Here is a 22,756-nt window from a genome sequence, read left to right on the forward strand (position 1 = left end):
TTTTCATATTTCACGGGATACGAGAAAGTACTCAGAGGTAAATCTAATTCTCCGACCCCTAATGTTCAAGACTTGAGGGGTTGCTCATGAAAATAATTCAAAATCTCATGAGAGGACTACTGTCTACCATTGAGCTTAATGAATTTACCTCAATTTGATGTCACTAAATAAGGGCTAACACTTAGAGGACTTTGGGACATTGTGACAAAAGTTTTCCTTAGAGAGTCATTAATTTAACAAGGTTATCTTAAAAAGTATGTGCTACGTTTGGATAGACATATTGATATTATTCTAAAAATCTATATCGGGTACCTCGGGATATATCACCTCTATAATTATCGAACTTAGATAAAAAAAATGAATAATAATTAAGGTGTCAGTGATCATTGTGATGAAAAACGAAGTCCTATAAGTTCTTTTCAAAATCAATTTCCACCCGACTCTTTTTACTTAATTCATTTTCTTTCATCCACAAATTTTTTTTTTTTTTTGATTGATTTAGATAGCTGACTAGAGACCACATAGGTCAAGGACGTAACTCAAGCTCGATGGGTTTGTGCTGCATTATAATTCATAGTTTGATTGACACCCATCACTACTACAATTTCTGAAGCTTAACTTGAGCTACAACAATCATCATTCTTCTTGGACACCTACTGCCACAATCCTTCCTTTACACAAAACTGAGCACACTCGTTCGCATTTGTTTCATATCTTCTTATTTTATATTTCTTAGTGCTGATTTTCTTGTTGACTTTGTTTTCAATAAACAAATATTGCAAAAGTCAAAGGTCCCTTGGAGAGATTAACTTATGGCATCATGAAGTCCCCTCAAATCTTTAATAAAAGTTGAGGCTCATAGAAAGTCAAAACAATATAACATAGAACATCATCATTATTTTTTGTTTTGTCAACAACAAGCTTCCCCTACCATGCGTGTTGACTAATAAATATTTCAAAATAGTTCATTAATCTCACCTTCCCTTGAAGATGAAAACAAAACTTGAGGCTTGAAGCCTTCAATTCTTGGCAAAGCTCTTGGATTTCTTTGGGCACTTAATGAACCTGATCACAAGAGATTTAGAATATTTTCATCTCCGGTTCAAATGGAATGACTCCTTGTTTGGCAAAATCCTAAATCGATACAAACTAAATCCTAAAAACAAATCTAAAACTAAATCTTTTAACACCATAAATGGCAAATTAATGGATACATGCCAAAATACATTTTTGGCAAATCCTGATCTATCCATCAAATCTATTGGCTAAGTTTTTTGAAAGGTTAGGCGCTTGACACTAGACACCCCCTTCTTACTCCTTCACAAATGAACTAAATGGGTCTATTAAATTATACAAAGTGATAAGGATGATTATGATGATAAATTTTTATAATGCCTCCAAAACTATTTTATCCCCTAACCTCCTCATCCTGGCAAAACTACCTAAACTTTCCTCAAGCTCAATGCCAAAAAGAATAATGCACTTAAATTCCCAACCACCAACATCACCATCATTAGAAGAGGACATTAAGCACCTAATAGAGCTTAAGGCATCTAATACTTGTCTAATTTTCTTGTCCTGCTCATAAATAAACTTATCTTTCAGTGCAATCCTTCCATGCTTGCCTTGGCAATCTCCTAAACTAAAGGCCTTTGATGTCACCACTGAGTGGAGTCGATTCATAGCCACACAATTGTTAATTACTGATTATGATAATAAGGAAAAGAATAAATAGTGCACTGTGGCTATATTAAGTCTCTATTCATCACCAGGAGATTCAACTCCAGCGATGCAGTTTGAGGAGGAGGAGGAAGAACAGTGATCTTTGATTTGTTCTCTTCTCATCCTCCATCTTTTCTGAGTTTGGAGGTGGATTGGTTCTAGCTAGTCTCATGGCTGCAGTAGTGGATCAGCGCAATGCTATGCAAGCTTTGTTTGCTTTGTCTGACAGTTTTGCTGATGAAGAAGAAGCTTCGGGCCATGACGTCCCTGATCTTTCAACCTATTCTTTCTCCTCTTCTTTTCATCAAAATTCTGTTTTGAATTGCTCTTCCTCTTCGTTACCGGCGGTCGGCCTCGTTCCGGCGAGTTTGTTGGGTCAGGTGAACCAGCAGGCGGTAGTTGACGGGCTCCTCTCCCCTGCTCGAAGCCACCACGCTCTGTTCCACAAGCCAGTTCTGCAGGGCATGAAGCGAGCCAGCAAGCTCTACCGCGGCGTGCGGCAGCGGCACTGGGGGAAGTGGGTGGCCGAGATTCGACTCCCCCGGAAGCGAACGCGTCTCTGGCTCGGCACCTTCGACACCGCGGAGGATGCCGCCATGGCCTACGACCGCGCCGCCTTCAAGCTCCGCGGAGAGGCCGCGCGGCTTAACTTCCCGGCGCCCTGGAGAAACGTGATTCACTTTCCCTCCCCGCTCCTCTCCACCGTCGACGCCAAGATCGACGCCATCTGCAAAAGCACGGCGGCTTCGCCGGGAAAGGAAAAGGCCAGCGCCGCCGCTAACGAAGACGGCGGCGCAAAAGCTGAAGTCATTGCCTCAGAGTGTTCGTCGTCGCCGGAGGAGGAGGAGGAGGAGGAGAAGGAGAAGAAGCCCGTAGACGCATTAGCAGCCTCGCAGATGCAGGACCTGAAGTTTGCCGACGCTCCGTGGGAGGAATCAGAGTGCTTTAAGCTATTCAAGTACCCTTCGCTGGAGATCGACTGGGATTCGATTCTGTCTTGATCTTCAGGTCGTCGGATCGGTCGCCGCGAGTTGAATCATCGGCATCTGCAATTGAATGCTGCGCTTTTGAAGACATCTGCAGGAGAAGATGTGTTCTTACTTTGATCACTGTGTAATTCCTCATGTCAAAGGCAAAGAAGATGTGTTCATGTTTAGCAGAGAACAGATCGTGATGATTTGGCATGGGCAGATCGAAAATCTTACTGTCCAGTAGCACGATTGTTGTTCTTGTTCATTGCTAGAAGATGGTGAAGAATGCCATCAAAATTACTTCTTCTACAATCTTATAATTATGAAAGACAATGTAAAGATGATCAGAGCATCCCAATGGCATTCACGCGTTAATACCAATATGTTATTATTGTTATTACTTAATCTATAGATATTAACGTGTTCAAAAATTGAATGTGTTAATGTTATACAACAACAACAACAACAACAACAACAACAACAACAACAATAATAACAACAATAAATATCCACATTGGTGCATGCTGGTATTAACGCTTCAAGTATTTACAGTTTTATGGATACTCTAACGCGGATGATATTTAAAGTCAACCCTTTTATTGACGAGATGGTCAAAATCCAGTCTAGTCAACATGACTATTGATGAGATGATAAAGGAGACCCACTAAGTATGGTTCAAAAGAGGAAGATAACAATCTATGTGGAAGTCAAAGTCAAAGAGGTAAATACCAGAGGACCGATAGGCTCATCAAAGGGAGCCCGAACGGAGCCCTACATCAGAGGCCGACCGACATATGTTGCTCGACCAGCAAAGAGGTTGGCCAAGCGAAGCGCCCGTGCAGCTAAGGTCACCAGAAGTTTGTCACGGATCAAAGGAGTCTAGAGATGACTGAAACGTTATTCCAGTCGGGTAAGAACATATTATCAAAATTCATCGCTGTATGGAAGAGCAACCGACTACTTCCGAACGGACGAGTATTTGACCGATTAGAGGAGTACTTAGTCGAGCGGCTACCTCGCTCACTGATCAGCGAGAATGCTGACGTGTCTTTGGATATACTTGTGGAAGATGGTGCCGTCGACAAGAGGCATGGTCAATAGGCGAATCGTATGAAGGACAAATCGGAGGGCGTGCCCACAACCAATTAGAGAATGTGTCCATGATCACGTGTCCAGGGCCAATTGAGGGAAGTGTCAGTAATTAATGGGAGAATGTGTCCATGCCTCGAAAAGTGCACACGTTACCACCAAGGCATTATATAAAGGTCCGTACACCAACACGAGTACGTATTATTCACGTTTTACGCTTGTGCTATTGTTGTTCTATCTTCTTCTTTGTGTCGGTGACTAACTTAAGTGTCGGAGGGCCAACGTTGGGGACCTTCCCTGGCCTGGCACTGACGTTTCTCATGCTTGCAGATCGGAGCGTGGTCTACATCCAGTCAACGCAGCAACCACATCCCTAGCTTTCCGTCTCCACGATTTTCGGACAGGATCATATTGGCGCCATCTGTGGGAACGTAGCCTGAATCCGAAATGTGAAGATGGAGAAAGCTGGACGAATCACCACAGTTACTTTAACAAAGGAGAAGCTGGATGCGCTGATACAAGTCCGACCGACAAAAATAGTGGAACAACAGCAGCAATAGACACTGGCCGATCGTCATGTGCAAGAGCCTGTGGCCTTAATAGCAAGTCATCTAGCCAGATATAGAGACCGAGCGGAATATGTATTTGTTCGAGGACAGAGTAAGAAGCCGGCCATCACATACATAGACGCGCCTCATGCACCGATTCTCTTCCATCGAGCCCTGTTCCATACCCCAACAGAGGAGCTAGGCTGAATGGATAAGGAACGAGGATCCTCCTCGGATGATGCACCCATTTGGGATGCATGTAAAGGGAAAGCACTAAGAAATGATTATTCGCCCAAGCGGATCAATCAACAGTTTTCTCAGGGAATCTTGGATGACCCTCTGCCAAAGCACTACACCCCGTTGACGATTGCTGAGTATAATGGAATGATCGATCTGGACGACCACATGCCCCAATTTGATAACGTGACCACACTTCATTAGTACACCGACAGGGTGAAGTGTCGGGTCTTCCTCACTACACTTTCTGGATCAGCACAGGGCTGGTTCAGACAAATGCCTATCGGTTCGATTCATAGCTTCAAAAATTTTCGAGCGACATTCTTACACCACTTCGCCAGCAGCCACTGCTACCACAAGATGAGGGTCAACCTATTTTCTTTGAAACAAGGGCCTAAGGAGGTACTGAGGGGCTACATCAAGCGCTTCAACCTGGTGGCCATGGATATTCCATCGGTCTCCTTAGAAATATTGGTGAACGCCTTCGCCCAGGGGCTCACCGAAGGAAAGTTCTTCTAATCACTCATTCGGAGGTCGTCGAAGGATTTCGACTACCTGCTCAGGAGGGTCATGAAGTACATAAATGTGGAAGAGGCCAAGCAACAAGAAAAAAGGAGGCGCCGTCCAAGCTCGCAGGAGCGCTTGAATGACGATCACCTAGTAGCCATCAGCCACCAAAGAGGCCCCGAGCGGGAGGTGCACAGCAACACCAGGAGTCCAGAACGCATGCCGTACAACATGTGGCAGCCAGTCGCCCAAAGGCAGCGAAGGGAAAGGTATAGATGCCAATGTTTTGTTCTTTCCATTAGTCGGCAACGCACAATACATGCGATTGCTACAATCTGACGCCAATTTCAAGCTGATCGACTCCTCTAGGATATTGCCGTCGATCACCATCACCCAATCAACATAAGAGTTGCCGATCAGCGAAGCGGCGATCGAGTGACATTTGAGTGACGTCATCATCAGCCTCAAAGGAGAAACAACACAAGTCCCGCCCGAGCTTCTGTTAAGCGAACTAGGACCTCGGCTCGGGAGGAGGAGAACCAAAACAACACCGATCGGGGAGACATTGGAATGATCGCAGGTGGGCCGATCGGCGGAGACTCAAACTTGGCGAGGAAGTGTCATGCCCGACGCCTAGAAATACATGTTGTCAGATGTAGCAAGGAAAAAGCCAAGGGGCCTGAGATCAGTTTTGTCCCCTGAGACTTAGAGGGAGTGGAGATCCCTCACGACGACGCCTTGATCATCTAAGCGGTAATAGCTAATTATAATATTCACAGGACCTTTGTTGATACAGGAAGCTCGATGAATATTAGATTTAAGAAGGCGTTCAACCAGTTGCAAATTGACCGGAGTGAGTTGCAGCCAATGATGACCCCACTCTACGGGTTCACAAGCAATGAAGTATTGTCGATCTGCCAGATTCGGCTGGCCATATCACTCAGAGAGGAGCCACTCAAGAGGACAAGGACTATAAACTTTATTATGGTAGACGCATCATATGCCTACAATGTTATATTAGGTCGACCGACCCTTAACGAGTTCCGAGCGGTGGTGTCCACTTTCTGCCAGAAGATTGAGTTTCCTGTGGACAACAAGGTGGACGAAGTAAAAGGCAATCAGCTGGTCGCTTGACGATGATATGTTGAGATTGTCAAGTCTGAAGCCAGAGCTGCGCGGAAGGCCCATCGCTTGGAAATGAACGCCATCAGGGAAGAAGCTCCCACATTGGTCTTTGAGGAAAAGGAGGAAGTCCAGATTCACTCCAGCTGATCGGAGGCCACCACCTTCATCGCTGTTGATCTAATAGAAGAGAAGAAGGGAGAGCGGGTCACCTACCTTAGGCGAAATCATGATGTGTTCACCTAGTCGGCCCATGAGCTCCCAGGCATCTCGCCAAATGTAGCTTGGCACGAGCTTCACATCCGACCGGACGCTCGGCCTATGAAATAGAAGAAGAGGGACTTCAGTGCAAAGCAGAACCAAGTCATCTAGGTGGAGATAGAAAAATTGCTTGATGCCAGTCACATCCGAGAGGTTCAGTTTCCTAGCTGGCTCGCCAACGTCATATTGGTCTCCAAGTCGGGCAACAAATGACGAGTCTGCATCGACTTTCGTGATCTGAACAAGGCTTAACCGAAGGACTTCTATCCCCTGCCTAGGATAGACCAGATGGTCGACTCCACGGCGGGTTACGAACTGATCTGCATGCTCAAGGCATATCAAGGTTACCACCAAGTGTCGCTCGCTCGGGAGGATCAAGAGAAGGTCAGATTTATCAATGCCAAAGAAACTTATTACTACAATGTCATGCTGTTTGGATTGAAGAATGTCGGCGCCACCTACCAGAGACTGATGAACAAGGTGTTCCGACGGTAGATCGACCGTAACATGGAGATATATGTCAATGACATATTAATAAAATCCCTCTGAGCTGCTGACCTTTGTGCAGACATTGAAGAAACTTGCAATAATTTGAGGGCGTACAGGATAAAGCTGAACCCGAACAAGTGCCTGTTCGGAGCAAGGAGTGGCCGCTTCCTCGGATACATCATCACTTAATGGGGGATTGAGGTGAATCCGAGCAAGGTGAAGGCGCTACAGGATATGCCCTTGCCTCGTAACTTGAAGGAGGCCCAACGGTTGACCGGATGGATCACCGCACTATCAAGGTTCATCTCCAAGTCATCCGACCGGAGTCACCAATTCTTCAAGATACTACGCTGAGCGACTAAGTTCCAGTGGGATGCGGAATGCGACAAGGCGCTAGAAGAGCTCAATGAGTACCTTACCTCCTTGCCTATATTGGCTAAGCCCATCACTAGCAAGCCGCTAATGATTTACTTATCATCCATCGAGTATGTAGTTGGCTTGGCGTTGGTGCACTATAACGGCTCTGAGCAACAACCTGTATATTTTCTGAGTCATATATTAAAAGATGCAGACTCCTACTACACCTGTCTCCAAATATTGGCCTACGCGCTAATACTCACTACTTGGAGACTCCGTCTGTACTTCCTATCACATCCGATCGTTGTGATGACCAACCGTACCTTAAGGAGAGCCCTTCTTAACCCAGAGGCATCTGGATGATTGGTCAAATGGACAGTTGAATTGAGTGAGTTCGACATATGATTCAGCCCAGGACAGTGATCACAGCTCAGGCCTTAGCATATTTTGTCACTGAGATCCAAATCGTCGAGCCAAACGTGACTTGGAAAATATACATAGACGGAGCATTCACTCGGCAAGGTAGTACAATTGACATTCTCTTGATTTCGCTCAAGAGGACAGGATGCAACTGTCCATGCGGCTAGACTATCGGGCTACAAACAATGAAGTCGAATATGAAGCCTTAATAGTCGGCTTGTAGGTGGCTCGGAATGTCGGAGCTACAAAGGTCATCATCCATTCAGATTCCCAACTAACCGCTCAGCAGCTAGTAGGTGTTAGGATCGATGGTCGCGGCTAGAGAGGGGGGTGTGAATAGCCGACCCCAAATCTTCGTTTCTTTCTACAAGTTGACGTTAGCGCAGCGGAAAATAAAACAAAGAAACAAAGACAAGAAGATCAAACCTCAACACGCAGCGATGTAACGAGGTTCGGAGATAAACTCCTACTCCTCGGCGTGTCCATAAGGTGGACGAAGCTTACCAATCCGTCGGTGGATGAGACCCCGGAGAACCGGCTAATGAACACTCCTTCTGGGTGGAGAAACCTCGCCACAAACTTTGCAACAGCAAGCAGAAGTACAAGTACAGCAAGAAGCTAAGAACATAAATATAACAACACTAGCTTGCCTGTCGATGAAGCTCACACGAAGCTTCAAGCAGAAGCGAGCTCAGCAAAGCTCAAATCACAGCAGCGAAGAAGAAGAAGCAGAAGCTTCGAACCAGAAGAAAAGTATATTGTAGCAGCCCTTGATCTCCTTTATATAGCCTGAACCTGCAACTGCAGCAAAGCAGACAGCGAAGAAGACGGAGATACCCGTTGAATCTCAACGGATATACCTGGACCGATCAGGCTCCACCCTGATCGGTCCGAGACCTCCCTGATCGGTCTTGAGGACCGATCAGGACCTATGCTGATCGGTCCCCAGACCGATCAGCACTCTTCACAGAGAACTCGCCCAACTCTCTGATCGTCTCCTGATCGGTCTGTGGACCGATCAGGGTGCATGTGGATCGGTCCACAGACCGATCCCCTCCTTTTCTCTTTGCCTTCTGTTCGCTTTCTGATCGGTCTGCAGACCGATCAGATAACATACAGTAGCATACTGTTTGGTTACTGATCGGTCACCAGACCGATCAGATAACTCAGTGTATCACTGGATCGATCCACTGATTGATCCAGTTATTGGTTTTTGCCCAAACCAAGTCCCACGCCTTCCAAATCAATATCCGGTCAACCTTGACCTATTGGTATCTCATTCTTAGCATCTGGTCACTCCCTTGACCTGCTAAGACTCCCTACCAAGTGTCCGGTCAATCCCTTTGACCCACTTAGACTTTTCTCTTCGTGCCAAGTATCCGGTTACTCCCTTGACCTACTTGACCTTCACAACACTAGATGTCCGATCAGCCTTGATCCATCTGGATTTTTCCTTGCCCGACTTTACTCACCAGGACTTCCCAACTGCCTGGCTTCACTCACCAGGACTTTCCCCAACTACCTGGCTTCACTCACCAGGACTTTCACTTTCACCTAGCTTCACTCACTAGGGTTTTCACCTGACTTCACTCACCAGGATTTCCAATCTGTCTGGCTTCACTCACCAGGACTTTTCCGTCTGCCTGGCTTCACTCACCAGGACTTTCTATCTGCCTTCCTGGTCTAGAGAACGAGCTACCGAGCCCTCTCTGACCTAGTCCGGAGAACGAGCTACCGAGCCCTCTCCGACTTCGTCCGGTCCAGAGAACGAGCTACCAAGCCCTCTCTGACCTAGTCCGGAGAACGAGCTACCGAGCCCTCTCCGACTTCCACATCCGGTCCAGAGAACGAGCTACCGAGCCCTCTCTGACCATAGTCCGGAGAACGAGCTACCGAGCCCTCTCCGACTTCCACATGCCAAGTTCCCATACTTGGACTTCTCCGTGCCAAGTCTCCATACTTGGACTTTTTCCCGTGCCAAGCTCCCTGCTTGGACTTTTCCCGTGCCAAGCTCCCTGCTTGGACTTTTCCGTGCCAAGTCAACTCACCTCGGGTCAACCAGGTCAACTTTGACCAAGGGTTGCACCCACAACCTCCCAAGTTTCTGTTCTTGTCAAACATCAAGATACAACTTGAGTCAGGTCAACTCGAGTCAGATCAACCAAGTCAACCTTGACCTAAGGTTGCACCAACAATCTCCCATCAAAATACAACTCTTCTGTTCTCGTCAAACATCAAAATACAACTCGAGTCAGGTCAACTCGAGTCGGGTCAACCAGGTCAACCTTGACCTAAGGTTGCACCAACAATCTCCCCCTTTTTGATGTTTGACAAAACCATAACCTAACTTAGGTTTTCTAATGTTCTTCCTTGAACATTCTCCCCAAACCTACACTCTCCCCCTTTTTGACACACATCAAAAAGAGTGAATCAAGGTCAAGAGTTTCTTTCTAATAAAGGTCTCATACCTTTCATTGAAACCCTTAATTTCCCCCTTGATACTAAGGTCAACAATTAACTTAGTGATAATCCCATATCACTCAAGTCTTTAGGAGTAAAAACTCCCCCTAAAAGTCAACTCCCCCTTGACTAATAGGTAAAACTCCCTCTAAAGGTCAACTCCCCCTTGACCATTGCACCAACAATGTCTTGGAGAGTTTCAAGCCTTTAGAAATCCAAAACACCAACTCCCAGCTGAAATTTCAGACAAAACAGTCGAAAATCAGCAAGTTGGCACGCGCTGATCGGTCACCTGACCGATCAGACATCCAGAGTGCCCTGGACCGATCAGAATCCCCTCTGATTGGTCCCCAACTCTGATATCAGAAGTTTCTGATTTTTCTACTTTCGAAATTCAGAAACCTCTCAAAAATCACATAAAATTTTAAAAATTGTAAAATTTTGAGGATACATTCCTCATAACATATATTATCACGGAAAAATAATTTTCGATGAAAATAACTTCCATGTTCAAAACTTGATACAAAGTTCGAAAAACTTTGAAATAGTTCAAGTTTAACTCAACTTTGTTTCAACTTGCTCAATGATGAATGCTATCACTAGAAAAGCTTCATCAAGGTTTTTCAAATCAATTTTAAAATGATTTTAAACCCTTTAATTTAGGACCATAATCTCAGGACTATATGTACATGACTTGTACATAAGTTTTCCCTATGATCCTCCAATTAGAATTAGGCTCATCTAGGTACAAGAACTATGCACCTTGATCCTAACTCATCATCCTAATATCTCACACACATCTAAGGTGTATCAAACACATCCAAGTCAATTTTGATGTGAGATATGAGTTTAGGTCGTCTTAGGCTAGGTTCTCATGCATTTTCTAAACAACAATTTGATCTCCCTATCAAATTATGTTTTTGTCCTTAAACCAATTTAATTGATTATAAATGCAAGAGATGATGACATGGCATAAAATAATATCATAAGTAAAAACATGTGCCAATGTCATGATGTCATGTCATAAAGTATGAAACTTAACTAAAGCATGACATATAACTAACCTAAGCATTATCATGACATTTCAAATGATAATAAATTAAATATGATGTCATGACATGGCATATGACAAACAATACATGGCAAATAATATATAAAGGTATAGAAGATACCTAATTCTAGCCTTAGTTGCCATTTTTGATAATTTTGATCATTTTGCCATAAATTCCATATTCCTAAGTGTAATAGACCTAAAATCATATACTAAAGATTTTTAGATCACTATGTGCCAATTAGATTGACCCTAGAGAATTCCTCGAATATGGTTGGCATATGCTAATCACCTTAGGAATAATTTTTAATCTCATTTTCAAGGCTTGATTACAACTTGAAAATTCCTAAAGTGCCACCTTTTGCCATGATTAGGTTAACTACCTATTCAAGTAAGGTTGGCACACCCTAAACCATCTAGCGTGATGGAATCATGCTCTTAGGAACCCAATACCTATTTGAGCTCATTGGGTTCACTAAATATTCACTAGGGATGACTTCCCTAGAAACCCTCCTAATGACCCTCCTAGGCTTTAAAGCCTTGGTCATTTGGGACTCATCAAGATCAACTCTAGGGGTGACTCCCCTTGTGACCTTGGTGATGGTCTTTCTAGCCCTAGGTCTTGTTCCATAATCGAATGGAACATTATGATAAGTGGGCTTTGATTTTTGACCCTTAGACCCTTAAGTTGACTTCTCTAAATTCTTAAGGGCCTTTTCTAAATTGTCAAGTCTTGACCTCAAGACTTGATTTTCCTTTTCTAATACCTCAAGTTTTAATTTGTCATTTTTCTTTGAGGTATACCTAGGCATATGTCTAGTTGTTTTGGGACTCCTACCTAGGTTTTCCTTAACCTTAGATGAGTTAATTCTAGGGTTGGTTTTTCTAGTATTGTCCTTATCTAGGCTAACATGTTTGGCACCTAAGCACGTGTATCGGTTACTATAGTTATCATGCTTATCTTTATTGACAATTACAACAAAACTACTATTAACATGTGTCTTATTCAAATTGCAAGAATGTGCCTTAAAGGTTACCTTAGGGTTTGCTTTAGCTCCCCCTATCGATGTGCTCGGTCTCTTGTCCTTGTGAGGTTGTCTCCCCCTCGGACACTGGCTCCTATAGTGTCCCCTTTGCTTGCATTGGAAACACACCACGTGCTCCTTGCCCTTGCGTATCGGGACTTCGGCTTCCTTGACCTTTGGCGCCGGTGGAGTTTTCCTAATCCTCTTTGGACATTTACTCTTGTAATGCCCAAATTTCCTACACTCAAAGCATATTATATGTAATTTACTTGAAAGTAAATTGCTTGAGTTACCTAGGGTTGAGGGTGGATATGAGCTTTCTCCTTCATCCCTTTTGGAGGTAGAAGCTTCTTCTTCTTGCTCCAATCTTGAAGAAGAACTCTCCTCCTCTTCTTCCTTAGATGTTGAGTAGCCCTCAACTTCTAATTCCTTACCTCCATGAAGTGAGCTACTTGACTCACTTGACTCCTCTTCATGACTTGAATTGGAGCTTCCCTCATGGAACTTGCCCAAGTTGTTCCACAATTCCTTGGCATTGTTGTAACCACCTATCTTACACAAGATATCGTTAGGTAATGAGAATTCAAAAATTTTCATTACCTCGTCGTTGATTACGGATTGGTGGATTTGTTCCTTCGTCCACCTCTTCTTCTCAAGAATTTCTCCTTCTTCATCCCTTGGAGGAACAAAACCTACTTGTACACAATTCCAATTAACTAAGTTAGTCATAATAAAGTACTTCATTCTTACCTTCCAAAACGCGAAGTCGTCGCGATCGTAGAAAGGTGGAATCGTGACGTCTTCTCCAAGTCCATCCATTCTCTAGCTTGTGCTCCCTTGGGTGTTAATCCGACGAAGAGCAACCTTGCTCTGATACCACTTGTTAGGATCGATGGTCGCGGCTAGAGAGGGGGGTGTGAATAGCCGACCCCAAATTTTCGTTTCTTTCTACAAGTTGACGTTAGCGCAGCGGAAAATAAAACAAAGAAACAAAGACAAGAAGATCAAACCTCAACACGCAGCGATGTAACGAGGTTCGGAGATAAACTCCTACTCCTCGGCGTGTCCGTAAGGTGGACGAAGCCTACCAATCCGTCGATGGATGAGACCCCGGAGAACTGGCTAATGAACACTCCTTCTGGGTGGAGAAACCTCGCCACAAACTTTGCAACAACAAGCAGAAGTACAAGTACAGCAAGAAGCTAAGAACATAAATATAACAACACTAGCTTGCCTTCTTCTCTTCGACTGGATGAAGCAGCAGCTTCACAAGATGCCTACAACAGCAGGAACCAGCCGACGAAGCTCAAACGAAGCTTCAAGCAGAAGCGAGCTCAGCAAAGCTCAAATCACAGCAGCGAAGAAGAAGAAGCAGAAGCTTCGAACCAGAAGAAAAGTATATTGTAGCAGCCCTCGATCTCCTTTATATAGCCTGAACCTGCAACTGCAGCAAAGCAGACAGCGAAGAAGACGGAGATACCCGTTGAATCTCAACGGATATACCTGGACCGATCAGGCTCCACCCTGATCGGTCCGAGACCTCCCTGATCGGTCTTGAGGACCGATCAGGACCTATGCTGATCGGTCCCCAGACCGATCAGCACTCTTCACAGAGAACTCGCCCAACTCTCTGATCGTCTCCTGATCGGTCTGTGGACCGATCAGGGTGCATGTGGATCGGTCCACAGACCGATCCCCTCCTTTTCTCTTTGCCTTCTGTTCGCTTTCTGATCGGTCTGCAGACCGATCAGATAACATACAGTAGCATACTGTTTGGTTATTGATCGGTCACCAGACCGATCAGATAACTCAGTGTATCACTGGATCGATCCACTGATCGATCCAGCTATTGGTTTTTGCCCAAACCAAGTCCTACGCCTTCCAAACCAATATCCGGTCAACCTTGACCTATTGGTATCTCATTCTTAGCATCTGGTCACTCCCTTGACCTGCTAAGACTCCCTACCAAGTGTCCGGTCAATCCCTTTGACCCACTTAGACTTTTCTCTTCGTGCCAAGTATCCGGTTACTCCCTTGACCTACTTGACCTTCACAACACCAGATGTCCAATCAGCCTTGATCCATCTGGATTTTTCCTTGCCCGACTTTACTCACCAGGACTTCCCAACTGCCTGGCTTCACTCACCAGGACTTTTCCCAATTGCCTGGCTTCACTCACCAGGACTTTCACTTTCACCTAGCTTCACTCACTAGGGTTTTCACCTGGCTTCACTCACCAGGATTTCCAATCTGTCTGGCTTCACTCACCAGGACTTTTCTGTCTGCCTGGCTTCACTCACCAGGACTTTCTATCTGCCTTCCTGGTCTAGAGAACGAGCTACCGAGCCCTCTCTGACCTAGTCCGGAGAACGAGCTACCGAGCCCTCTCCGACTTCGTCCGGTCCAGAGAACGAGCTACCAAACCCTCTCTGACCTAGTCCGGAGAACGAGCTACCGAGCCCTCTCCGACTTCCACATCCGGTCCAGAGAACGAGCTACCGAGCCCTCTCTGACCATAGTCCGGAGAACGAGCTACCGAGCCCTCTCCGACTTCCACATGCCAAGTTCCCATACTTGGACTTCTCCGTGCCAAGTCTCCATACTTGGACTTTCTCCCGTGCTAAGCTCCCTGCTTGGACTTTTCCCGTGCCAAGCTCCCTGCTTGGACTTTTCCGTGCCAAGTCAACTCACCTCGGGTCAACTAGGTCAACTTTGACCAAGGGTTGCACTCACAACCTCCCAAGTTTCTATTCTTGTCAAACATCAAGATACAACTTGAGTCAGGTCAACTCGAGTCAGATCAACCAGGTCAATCTTGACCTAAGGTTGCACCAACAATCTCCCATCAAAATACAGCTCTTCTGTTCTCGTCAAACATCAAAATACAACTCGAGTCAGGTCAACTCGAGTCGGGTCAACCAGGTCAACCTTGACCTAAGGTTGCACCAACATTAGGGACGTTCGAAATAAGCAGCTCTCGACTTAGACTATATGCAGAAGCTTTTGAGAAGTTAAAGGCAAATTTCCAAGAAGTTGTTATACAGAAGATCGTCCGCTCGGACAATCAGATCGTAGATGAGTTGGCTAAGTTAGCCAGTTCATTGTCACCGATCGTGATAGAGCAACTGATCGAGCAAGTCTCACTGATGGCACACAACGACATGATGGATGGAATAAACTTCTCGAGCGACTAGAGAAGCTCGTTGATAGAGTTCTTTCGATCGGGTAGCATTTCAGCCGATCAGGAAGAAGCTTGTCTGTTGAAAAAGAGGGTAGGACGGTTCACTCTGATCAGAGACCAACTATATAAAAGTGGTTTCTCAAGATCGTTGCTCAAGTATGTCGGATCGGAGGGCGTTGAGTACATCATTCAAGAAGTGCATCAGGGCTCTTGCGGAAGTCACTTGGGAGGTAGATCGCTAGCCCGAAAGATCCTGTTGGCGGGATATTTTTAGCCCACATTGGAAGAGGATGCCGCTCGGATAATGGCCACCTACCTGTCATGTCAAAAATATCACAATATCCAACACTGACTAACTGAGGAGACGAAGGCATCCACTGTGTCTTGTCCGTTTGACTAATAGGGCATGGATATCATTGGACCATTTCCAATGGTGATCATTCAACGAAGATTTCTACTCATCGCAATAGACTACTTTTCAAAGTGGGTGGAGATTAAGCCAATAGCCAAGATAACCGAACACATGGTCATCAAATTCATATGGCAGAATATCCTATGTTGGTCCGGCATCCCTCACTGACTCGTCTCAGATAATGGGAGGCAGTTCGTCGGACGACGACTTAAGGAGTGGTGTGAGGGCTATGACATTGTGCAAGCTTTCACCTCAGTGGTCTACCCTTAGAGCAACAACCAGGCAGAAGTCACCAACCGGAAGATCCTTAGAGGGTTATAGGCTCGGCTCGACCATGCTGGAGGAAGCTGGGTTGATGAGCTCCCCAACGTCTTGTGGGCTCATCATACCACACCTAGAGAGGCGGTCGACGCCACATCATTTCACCTAGTGTACGGTGGTGAGGCGGTGGTTCCAATGGAAGTCAGAGTACTGATTGGATGTAGCTCTACGATGATGGAAACGCTGTGCAGAGACTCATGGAGCTCGACCTTGTGGACGAAGCGCGAGATAAGGCCGCTGTCCGACTGATGGCATACAGAAAACTCATGAAGCAGAACTAAAATCAGAGGTGATCCCAAGGTCATTTCAGGCCGACGACCTGGTTTGGAAAAGAGTGAAGCCGGTCAGCGACGTCACCAAATTGGAGGCTCCATGAGGAGGACCTTTTAAAGTCATTCAGAAGCTCCGCTCGGGAGCCTACTACTTACAGGATGAGGATGGGCGAAAGCTCGAGTGGCCTTGGAGTGCGAACCATCTCCAACTATATAGGGTCGGGTGAGAGGTGTGTGGTTAAATCTGAATGTACTTACGTAAGTGTAGGTCTTATGGATGCAAGGAGACAATGAATAAAAATCATAAGTGTTCTAGACTTTTGTGCTGTTTGGCCAAGTTAAAAGTCGAGTGGCGACTTTAAACCCTAGTCCGCGCCAACAATTAAGCGGGAACTATAAATTCTAGTCTTCACCAACAGTCAAGCAACGACTATAAACCCTAGTCTTCACCAACAGTCGAGTGGTGACTTTAAACCCTAGTCTACATCAACAATTGAGTGACGACTTTAAACCCTAGTCTACGTCAACAGTCGAGCGGCGATTATAAATCCTAGTCTTCTCCAACAGTTGAGCAGCGACTATAAACCTTAGTCTCCACCAACAATCGAGCGACGACTTTGAACCCTAGTCTACGTCAACAGTCGAGAGACGAGTATAAACCTTAGTCTTCACCAACAGTCGAGTGACGACTATAAACCCTAGTCATCACCAACAGTCGAGCGGCAACTATAAACCCTCGTTGATGCCTTTAACAGCCGAGCGACAGCTATAAACTTGAGTCTACAATGAATACTAGCCGAGCGACAGCTCTAAAACCAAGTCGATGATGAATGAGGCCGAGTGGCTTACATAAAGCCCTAAATTAAGTTAAAAGGCCGACTAGCAACCAAAGCAGAGACGCATCGCTATTATATGGTTGTTCAGCTTATGTTGGAATTAGCATTCGGATATCTCTAAGACTAGTTACATTGACGATTGGGAGTACAGGGAACCATACTTAGAGAATTTTTGTAAAGTGATAAGTGGTTCATAGTCCTACTCAAACCGAGCGGTAATGCATTCATTAACAAGGGCAAAACCAAACAAACGGAAGAATCGCCGAACTACAATGCTTGATGGAATGCTGTGAGAACCAACTAAACAAAGATTCACCGAATAGATGATCATCCATTAACACTTGGAAAATTTTTACAAAATAGCTAGAGGCAGTACAAAAGGAGGTGAGCTTCCCAGTGGGCGGAGGTCACTCAAGATAATCCAGCACATCATCAGGCAGTTACTCGGTCAACTTGTCATGACTGATGACCTTATTGGTCAATGCGGTTGGGATATAGCCGCCATCCTTCAACCAGTCGAGCACCCCATTAATGGCGAGGCTGAAGAGGCATAGCGCCCGGTCGGTGAGTCAGTCATTGAACGGGTCCGAGCGGAGGTAATCTCGCTTCAAAACTTCAAACCGACCAGGCTCAACCTCTTGATAAATTTAGAGGGCCGATCGGGATGCCTCCAATTCAGCCTTCAACGATTCCAATTTAGCATTCTTGGCGATGACTGGACCTTCATCGCAGCTTGCTCTGTTGATCGACTCTCCCACTCGGCACTCAGTGTGGCCTCAGCCTCCTTAAGACTCTGAGCCAAAACCCGAGCCTCCTTATTCTTGATATCTAGGTCCTCGATGGCTTGGAGCTTTCGGGTGTTGGCGGAATTGATCTTTGCCTCAAAGGAACTAGTCTGCTTATTGAGCCTCGCCAGCTCCAAAGCCTACTCGACGCTCTTACTCCTCTCTGCCTCCAGCAACTCGGAGCTCTGGTGTAGATCGGCTCTCAGTTGGGCCCCCTCGGCAGTCAGCTGCTCCAAGCATGCCTGAGAAGCCTCCGACTGACCGCTCGAGGCGCGCATCTATTGGACTTCATGCTCCAGAAATGCTAGCCTCTGGCACATGGCCAATCTCTTGACCTGATACTGCAGTGAAAAGGAGATCGTAAGGGCCGAGCGGGAGAAAACAAGTAAATATAAAGGCAATAAACATACCCAGTGGCCATCTAGGTATAACTGTTTGCTAGTTCCCCTAGAGAGATAATCGTTGCACGGGCCCTGACATCAACCCATATTTGTGCTAGCGGCCCTTGGATCTGAATCTGATGCTCAGGGGTGCGGGATGCGACATCATCCAGGCTACACCATTCTTCAGTTGGCAAATGGATGATTACCATTATTTGGCTTTGGTCGTTTGGACAGGATGGGTCAGAGGTCTCTCTCCCCATGGACTTGGACACAGGGGATGATCGGATGATGGATACTTGTGCGGTCGGCGAGGATGGTAGTGGCATGAAGGAGATCAATGACACATAGATCATTCTCGATGGTAGGCTGGACAGCGATGGCATTTGGTTGGAGGATAGGGAAGTATGGAGCACTACGACTCCTTGCAGGCGCTAATGTCTCACCCCACTCGGAAGCAGGGCGTGAGCTGGCTCGGGCAGGTGTTTGCAGGGTAGATGTGGCGAAGCAAGAGGAAGCTTCCCCACGACGCCTCTTGCGATATTGCAGGGGTTCATCGGAAGTGGTCGATTCCGAAGTCACTGTGATTGGCAGCATCGATGGTTGTTCTAAAGGAATGTTAGCTGTAGCGGTCGTTGCCCCACTAGCCGCCATCTAACTCACTCCACCCTCACTGACCGACGTAGGAGTCTCGGTCGCCCCGCTGTCGCCGACCGGCCGCAGGCCGCGACTCTCCGGTTCGACCACCCCTGTGGCATTGATCTCGGCATCCACGAGTCTACTCTTGCAGGCAAGACGTGCCCTCAACATGATGTGGGCTGCAAAAAATAAAGCAAAATCAGTTAGATTCAAAGATGAAGAGAAGAAAGAGCATACCTAGGCTGGACGGAAGCTGCGTTCAGATCGGGCTCAAGCCAAACACATAAAGGATGCCTTCTAATAGAAGTCGGAGAATGTGATACTTCTGACCGACCAAGCTTGAGGCTTCTTAGAGATAATCCAATCGACTTCGGTATCTCCCAAGCAACGGTTGCTTCATCACCTCAATCTGCCAGCCGGTCGGAAAGTCGAGCCACTTGGGAAAATGAATGAAGAAATAGTGTTCCATCCAATGTGTTGGGGTTGAAAGGTTGCAAACATAGCCCAACATTGAAAACACATGGGAAAGATCATGGGTTTATAAGAGAAAGATATCTCCATTGGCATGAGGCCTTTTGGGTAGAGCCCAAGAGCAAAACCATGAGGGCTTAGGCCCAAAGTGGATAATATCATGTAATTTTGGAGATATTTAAATTCCTTACGATCCTACAATTGGTATCAGAGCTCGGACTGCCAGAAGGTTTAACCGCCGACTGTGCACAAGAGCTATGGTCTGATTGAGCCATGTGGGTACAATATTGACCTCGAAAAAAGAAAGTGAGGGCTCCTATGTTCGGATCAAGAGAATCAGACACCAGGTAGGGAGTCCTAGTTGCGACTAGGCAAGGAAGTCCTAGTAGATCGGGTGGACTGATAACCATGATTTTGTCTATATTATCTTGATTCATAATACAAGTTTTTAATGATTTTCTCATAGATTTAACTCATATCTACATCACATTTCATAATTATATTTAATCTTGGACTTAATTGTAAATTAGTTTATTTTCATGGTATTTGAAGCTAATATTTTGATTATTATTTTGTAGGCATCAAAAGGGTCATGGACCCGATCAGATCGGACCACATTTGGGCTCAAATCCAAGGCTAAACAAGATGATCAAGCCTTAGAGTGATTTGGACCATCCATTGAAGATCGAGGAGATCTGAGCCATCTGTCACAAATCTAGTTCATCCAAGCCAAGAGGAAGCACATCACAACCGTTGATGAAGACCCAGATGCTTTTGATCTAGATCTGAGAAGCTCTCATCATTGATCAAGACTCGAAGCAATCTGGACCGCAATCTGGACCGTCCGATCAGATGTGAGGTTGATTTAAATCGCGTGAGAAGCTACAGTGTTCCCTGAGCTCGGTTTCCTCACAACACGACACTGTTCATCTTCGTCTCGAAGCTCCTATTCCACCTCCAGATCTGAGAACGAGATCTTTTCATCTCAAGTGAGCTTACATCGATCCGACGACCAGCAAGCCAAGAGTAGAGCACGAATTAAGGGCGTTCCCTGATCGTGGTTATGATTCCAGTGATTCCATTCGAGCCAAGATTCGAGGCGTTCCTCGATCTGGTTTGGCCATCATCTGACAGAGGTGCCCGAGGGCGTTCCCCAGCACTTCCGATTCCATACCATCATCAATTTCACCTTGCGTTTCTGGAAGCAGGCGAATCTGAAAAGGAATCCTCTGTTCTTCGGTGGTTGGCGAATTCAAGCGGTTACGAGCTAATTAGGGCATTCCTAGTAGCTTTGGGCATCTCTTGAATGAGCTGGAGGTTCATTATGTCGTTGTTATTCGCTCGAGGGCGTTCCCAGAAGTAGATCAGTGACATGGCAGGGAAGAGAGGTTTTGTTTAGGGATTTGGTTGTGGAATGCATTTGATTTGTTTTCTTTTCTTTACATTACTTAAATTTTCTTAGATCTTATGATCTGATTTTTAGATTGCAATTCCGTTTTGGTTACTTAGCTTGCTATTTGATTTCTTTTGAATTTCTGCAATTTCAAACCCATGTTCAGCTACTTAAGGTGTTAGCAATTTATTCTGTTTTAGTTTAGAAGTTCTGATTAATACAAGTTGTTTAGTGTTGGTTATTTAGTTAGCTAATCTTGTTCACTGCATTGCATCTATTGTTGCTAAGATTGAATGGAATTGTTGAATGCTTAACTTGTGAATTTGATTGTTAATTTCTGTTCAATATAATCGTGAATGTGCTTTTGAGTTTAATTTTTTGGATTAGATTGACATTGTGAATTGGATGTTACTCGTGTACCTACAAGTTGCTAGAACTTATGAGTTTCCTTGTTGCTGTGATTGGTAATTGAAGATATGGAAATTAAATGATTTGGTTTGTTCTTTGCATTAGATTTGTGGTAACTGAAATGAAGTTTCAATGTTGAATGCTATCTCGAGCTTTTGAATGCATCCTCTGTTTAATATCACTTTGTTTGAACTTTTGTGCTTAGGTTCAATTCCGAGATTAGAAGAACTTTTAGTTCTATTCATTAGATTTGTCGTAATAGTGATGAACTTTAAATGTCGGATGTTTAATTTGAGCTATTGATTGGTTGCCTCAGTGAAATTTGTTAATCATGTATAAGATTGGTTAATTAGTAAGCTTAAGAATTTGAACCAATTGTACTAAATTGTTGTTAACTTGATGAGGTGGAGTTTAATCATGTTTAGGTGAGAATAAATCTTCTTTGATCTTATTTTTGATTGAGGATGAATTTAATTTGCATTGTGAATCAATGGAAGAGTATTAATTGAGCTTGATCATGTAAGAATTCCATTTGAATCAATTCTAGAATACTCACACATTTACTAATTATCCTTGGAAAAATATGACTCGGGACTCATTGCTACATCACTTTTCTTTAGTTTAGTTGAGTTCCCAATCTTGATTAATTTGGAGCAGCTAGTGACATATGAAAAAGGCTAACACCATGGATCGAGGGGTAGGAAGACCGGGTGGGTCGAGGATTGGACGTGGGAAGCCTGTGGTCCTTTGTTTGGGGGGGGGGGAGGGATTGTTGGGGTTGTAAGGTTGTAAATATAGTTTCACATTGAAAACACATGGGAAAGATTATGAGTTTATAAGAGAAAGATATCTCCATTGACATGAGGCTTTTTGGGAAGAGCCCAATAGCAAAATCATGAGGGCTTAGTGTTGGACCCCGTGGTTATTTGGATGTGATCAACTAAGTTAGGTTAGGTCCTATTTGATTTTGATCCCTGTGTCTAAGTGTGCAGGAGCTTAGGAGCATAGGAAGTCGAGCGGAAGACGTAGTCAACGAGAAGGACGACACGGGAAGGGAGCCGACAGACTCGGTGCGTCCGAAGGACGAAAGAGCTGCGGAATAGTACTCCGGTGGATGAGAAGAACGTGCACGACGTTCGAGGGATGAGAAGCCAAGACAGAAGCCTGCTTGAGGAGAAGGTCGAAAATTAGGTTCGGATGAGCTCTATTTCGATTGGTCTCAATCACCCAAGTAATCGAAACTTCAGAAGCTGAAAAGAAGAAGAAAGAAGCTGGAAAAATAGCTAGAGGCGCCCTCAACAGTCGTTGGAGGCACCTCCAACATCAAGCTGATGAAGGCACCCTCAATAGCATTGAGGGCGCCCTCAACAACCCTGGAGGCGCCCTCAATGCCTTTGGA

General features: G+C 45.2%; 1 protein-coding gene across 1 annotated transcript; it reads left to right on the forward strand.

Annotated features, from left to right (window-relative positions):
* Positions 1-1,892: 1,892 nt before the first annotated feature.
* Positions 1,893-3,098, forward strand: LOC122010980 (ethylene-responsive transcription factor RAP2-4-like). The gene has a single exon (XM_042567434.1). The coding sequence runs from the start codon at positions 1,893-1,895 to the stop codon at positions 2,721-2,723; it is 831 nt and encodes a 276-aa protein (XP_042423368.1). The 3' UTR covers positions 2,724-3,098.
* Positions 3,099-22,756: the final 19,658 nt, after the last annotated feature.

This window comes from Zingiber officinale, chromosome 8A (assembly GCF_018446385.1).
Source record: "Zingiber officinale cultivar Zhangliang chromosome 8A, Zo_v1.1, whole genome shotgun sequence".
Classification (NCBI taxonomy): domain Eukaryota; kingdom Viridiplantae; phylum Streptophyta; class Magnoliopsida; order Zingiberales; family Zingiberaceae; genus Zingiber; species Zingiber officinale.

Coding starts and splice junctions, on each gene's coding strand:
- LOC122010980 (XM_042567434.1), top strand. CDS start 1,893: ATGGCTGCAGTAGTGGATCAGCGCAATGCTATGCAAGCTTTGTTTGCT.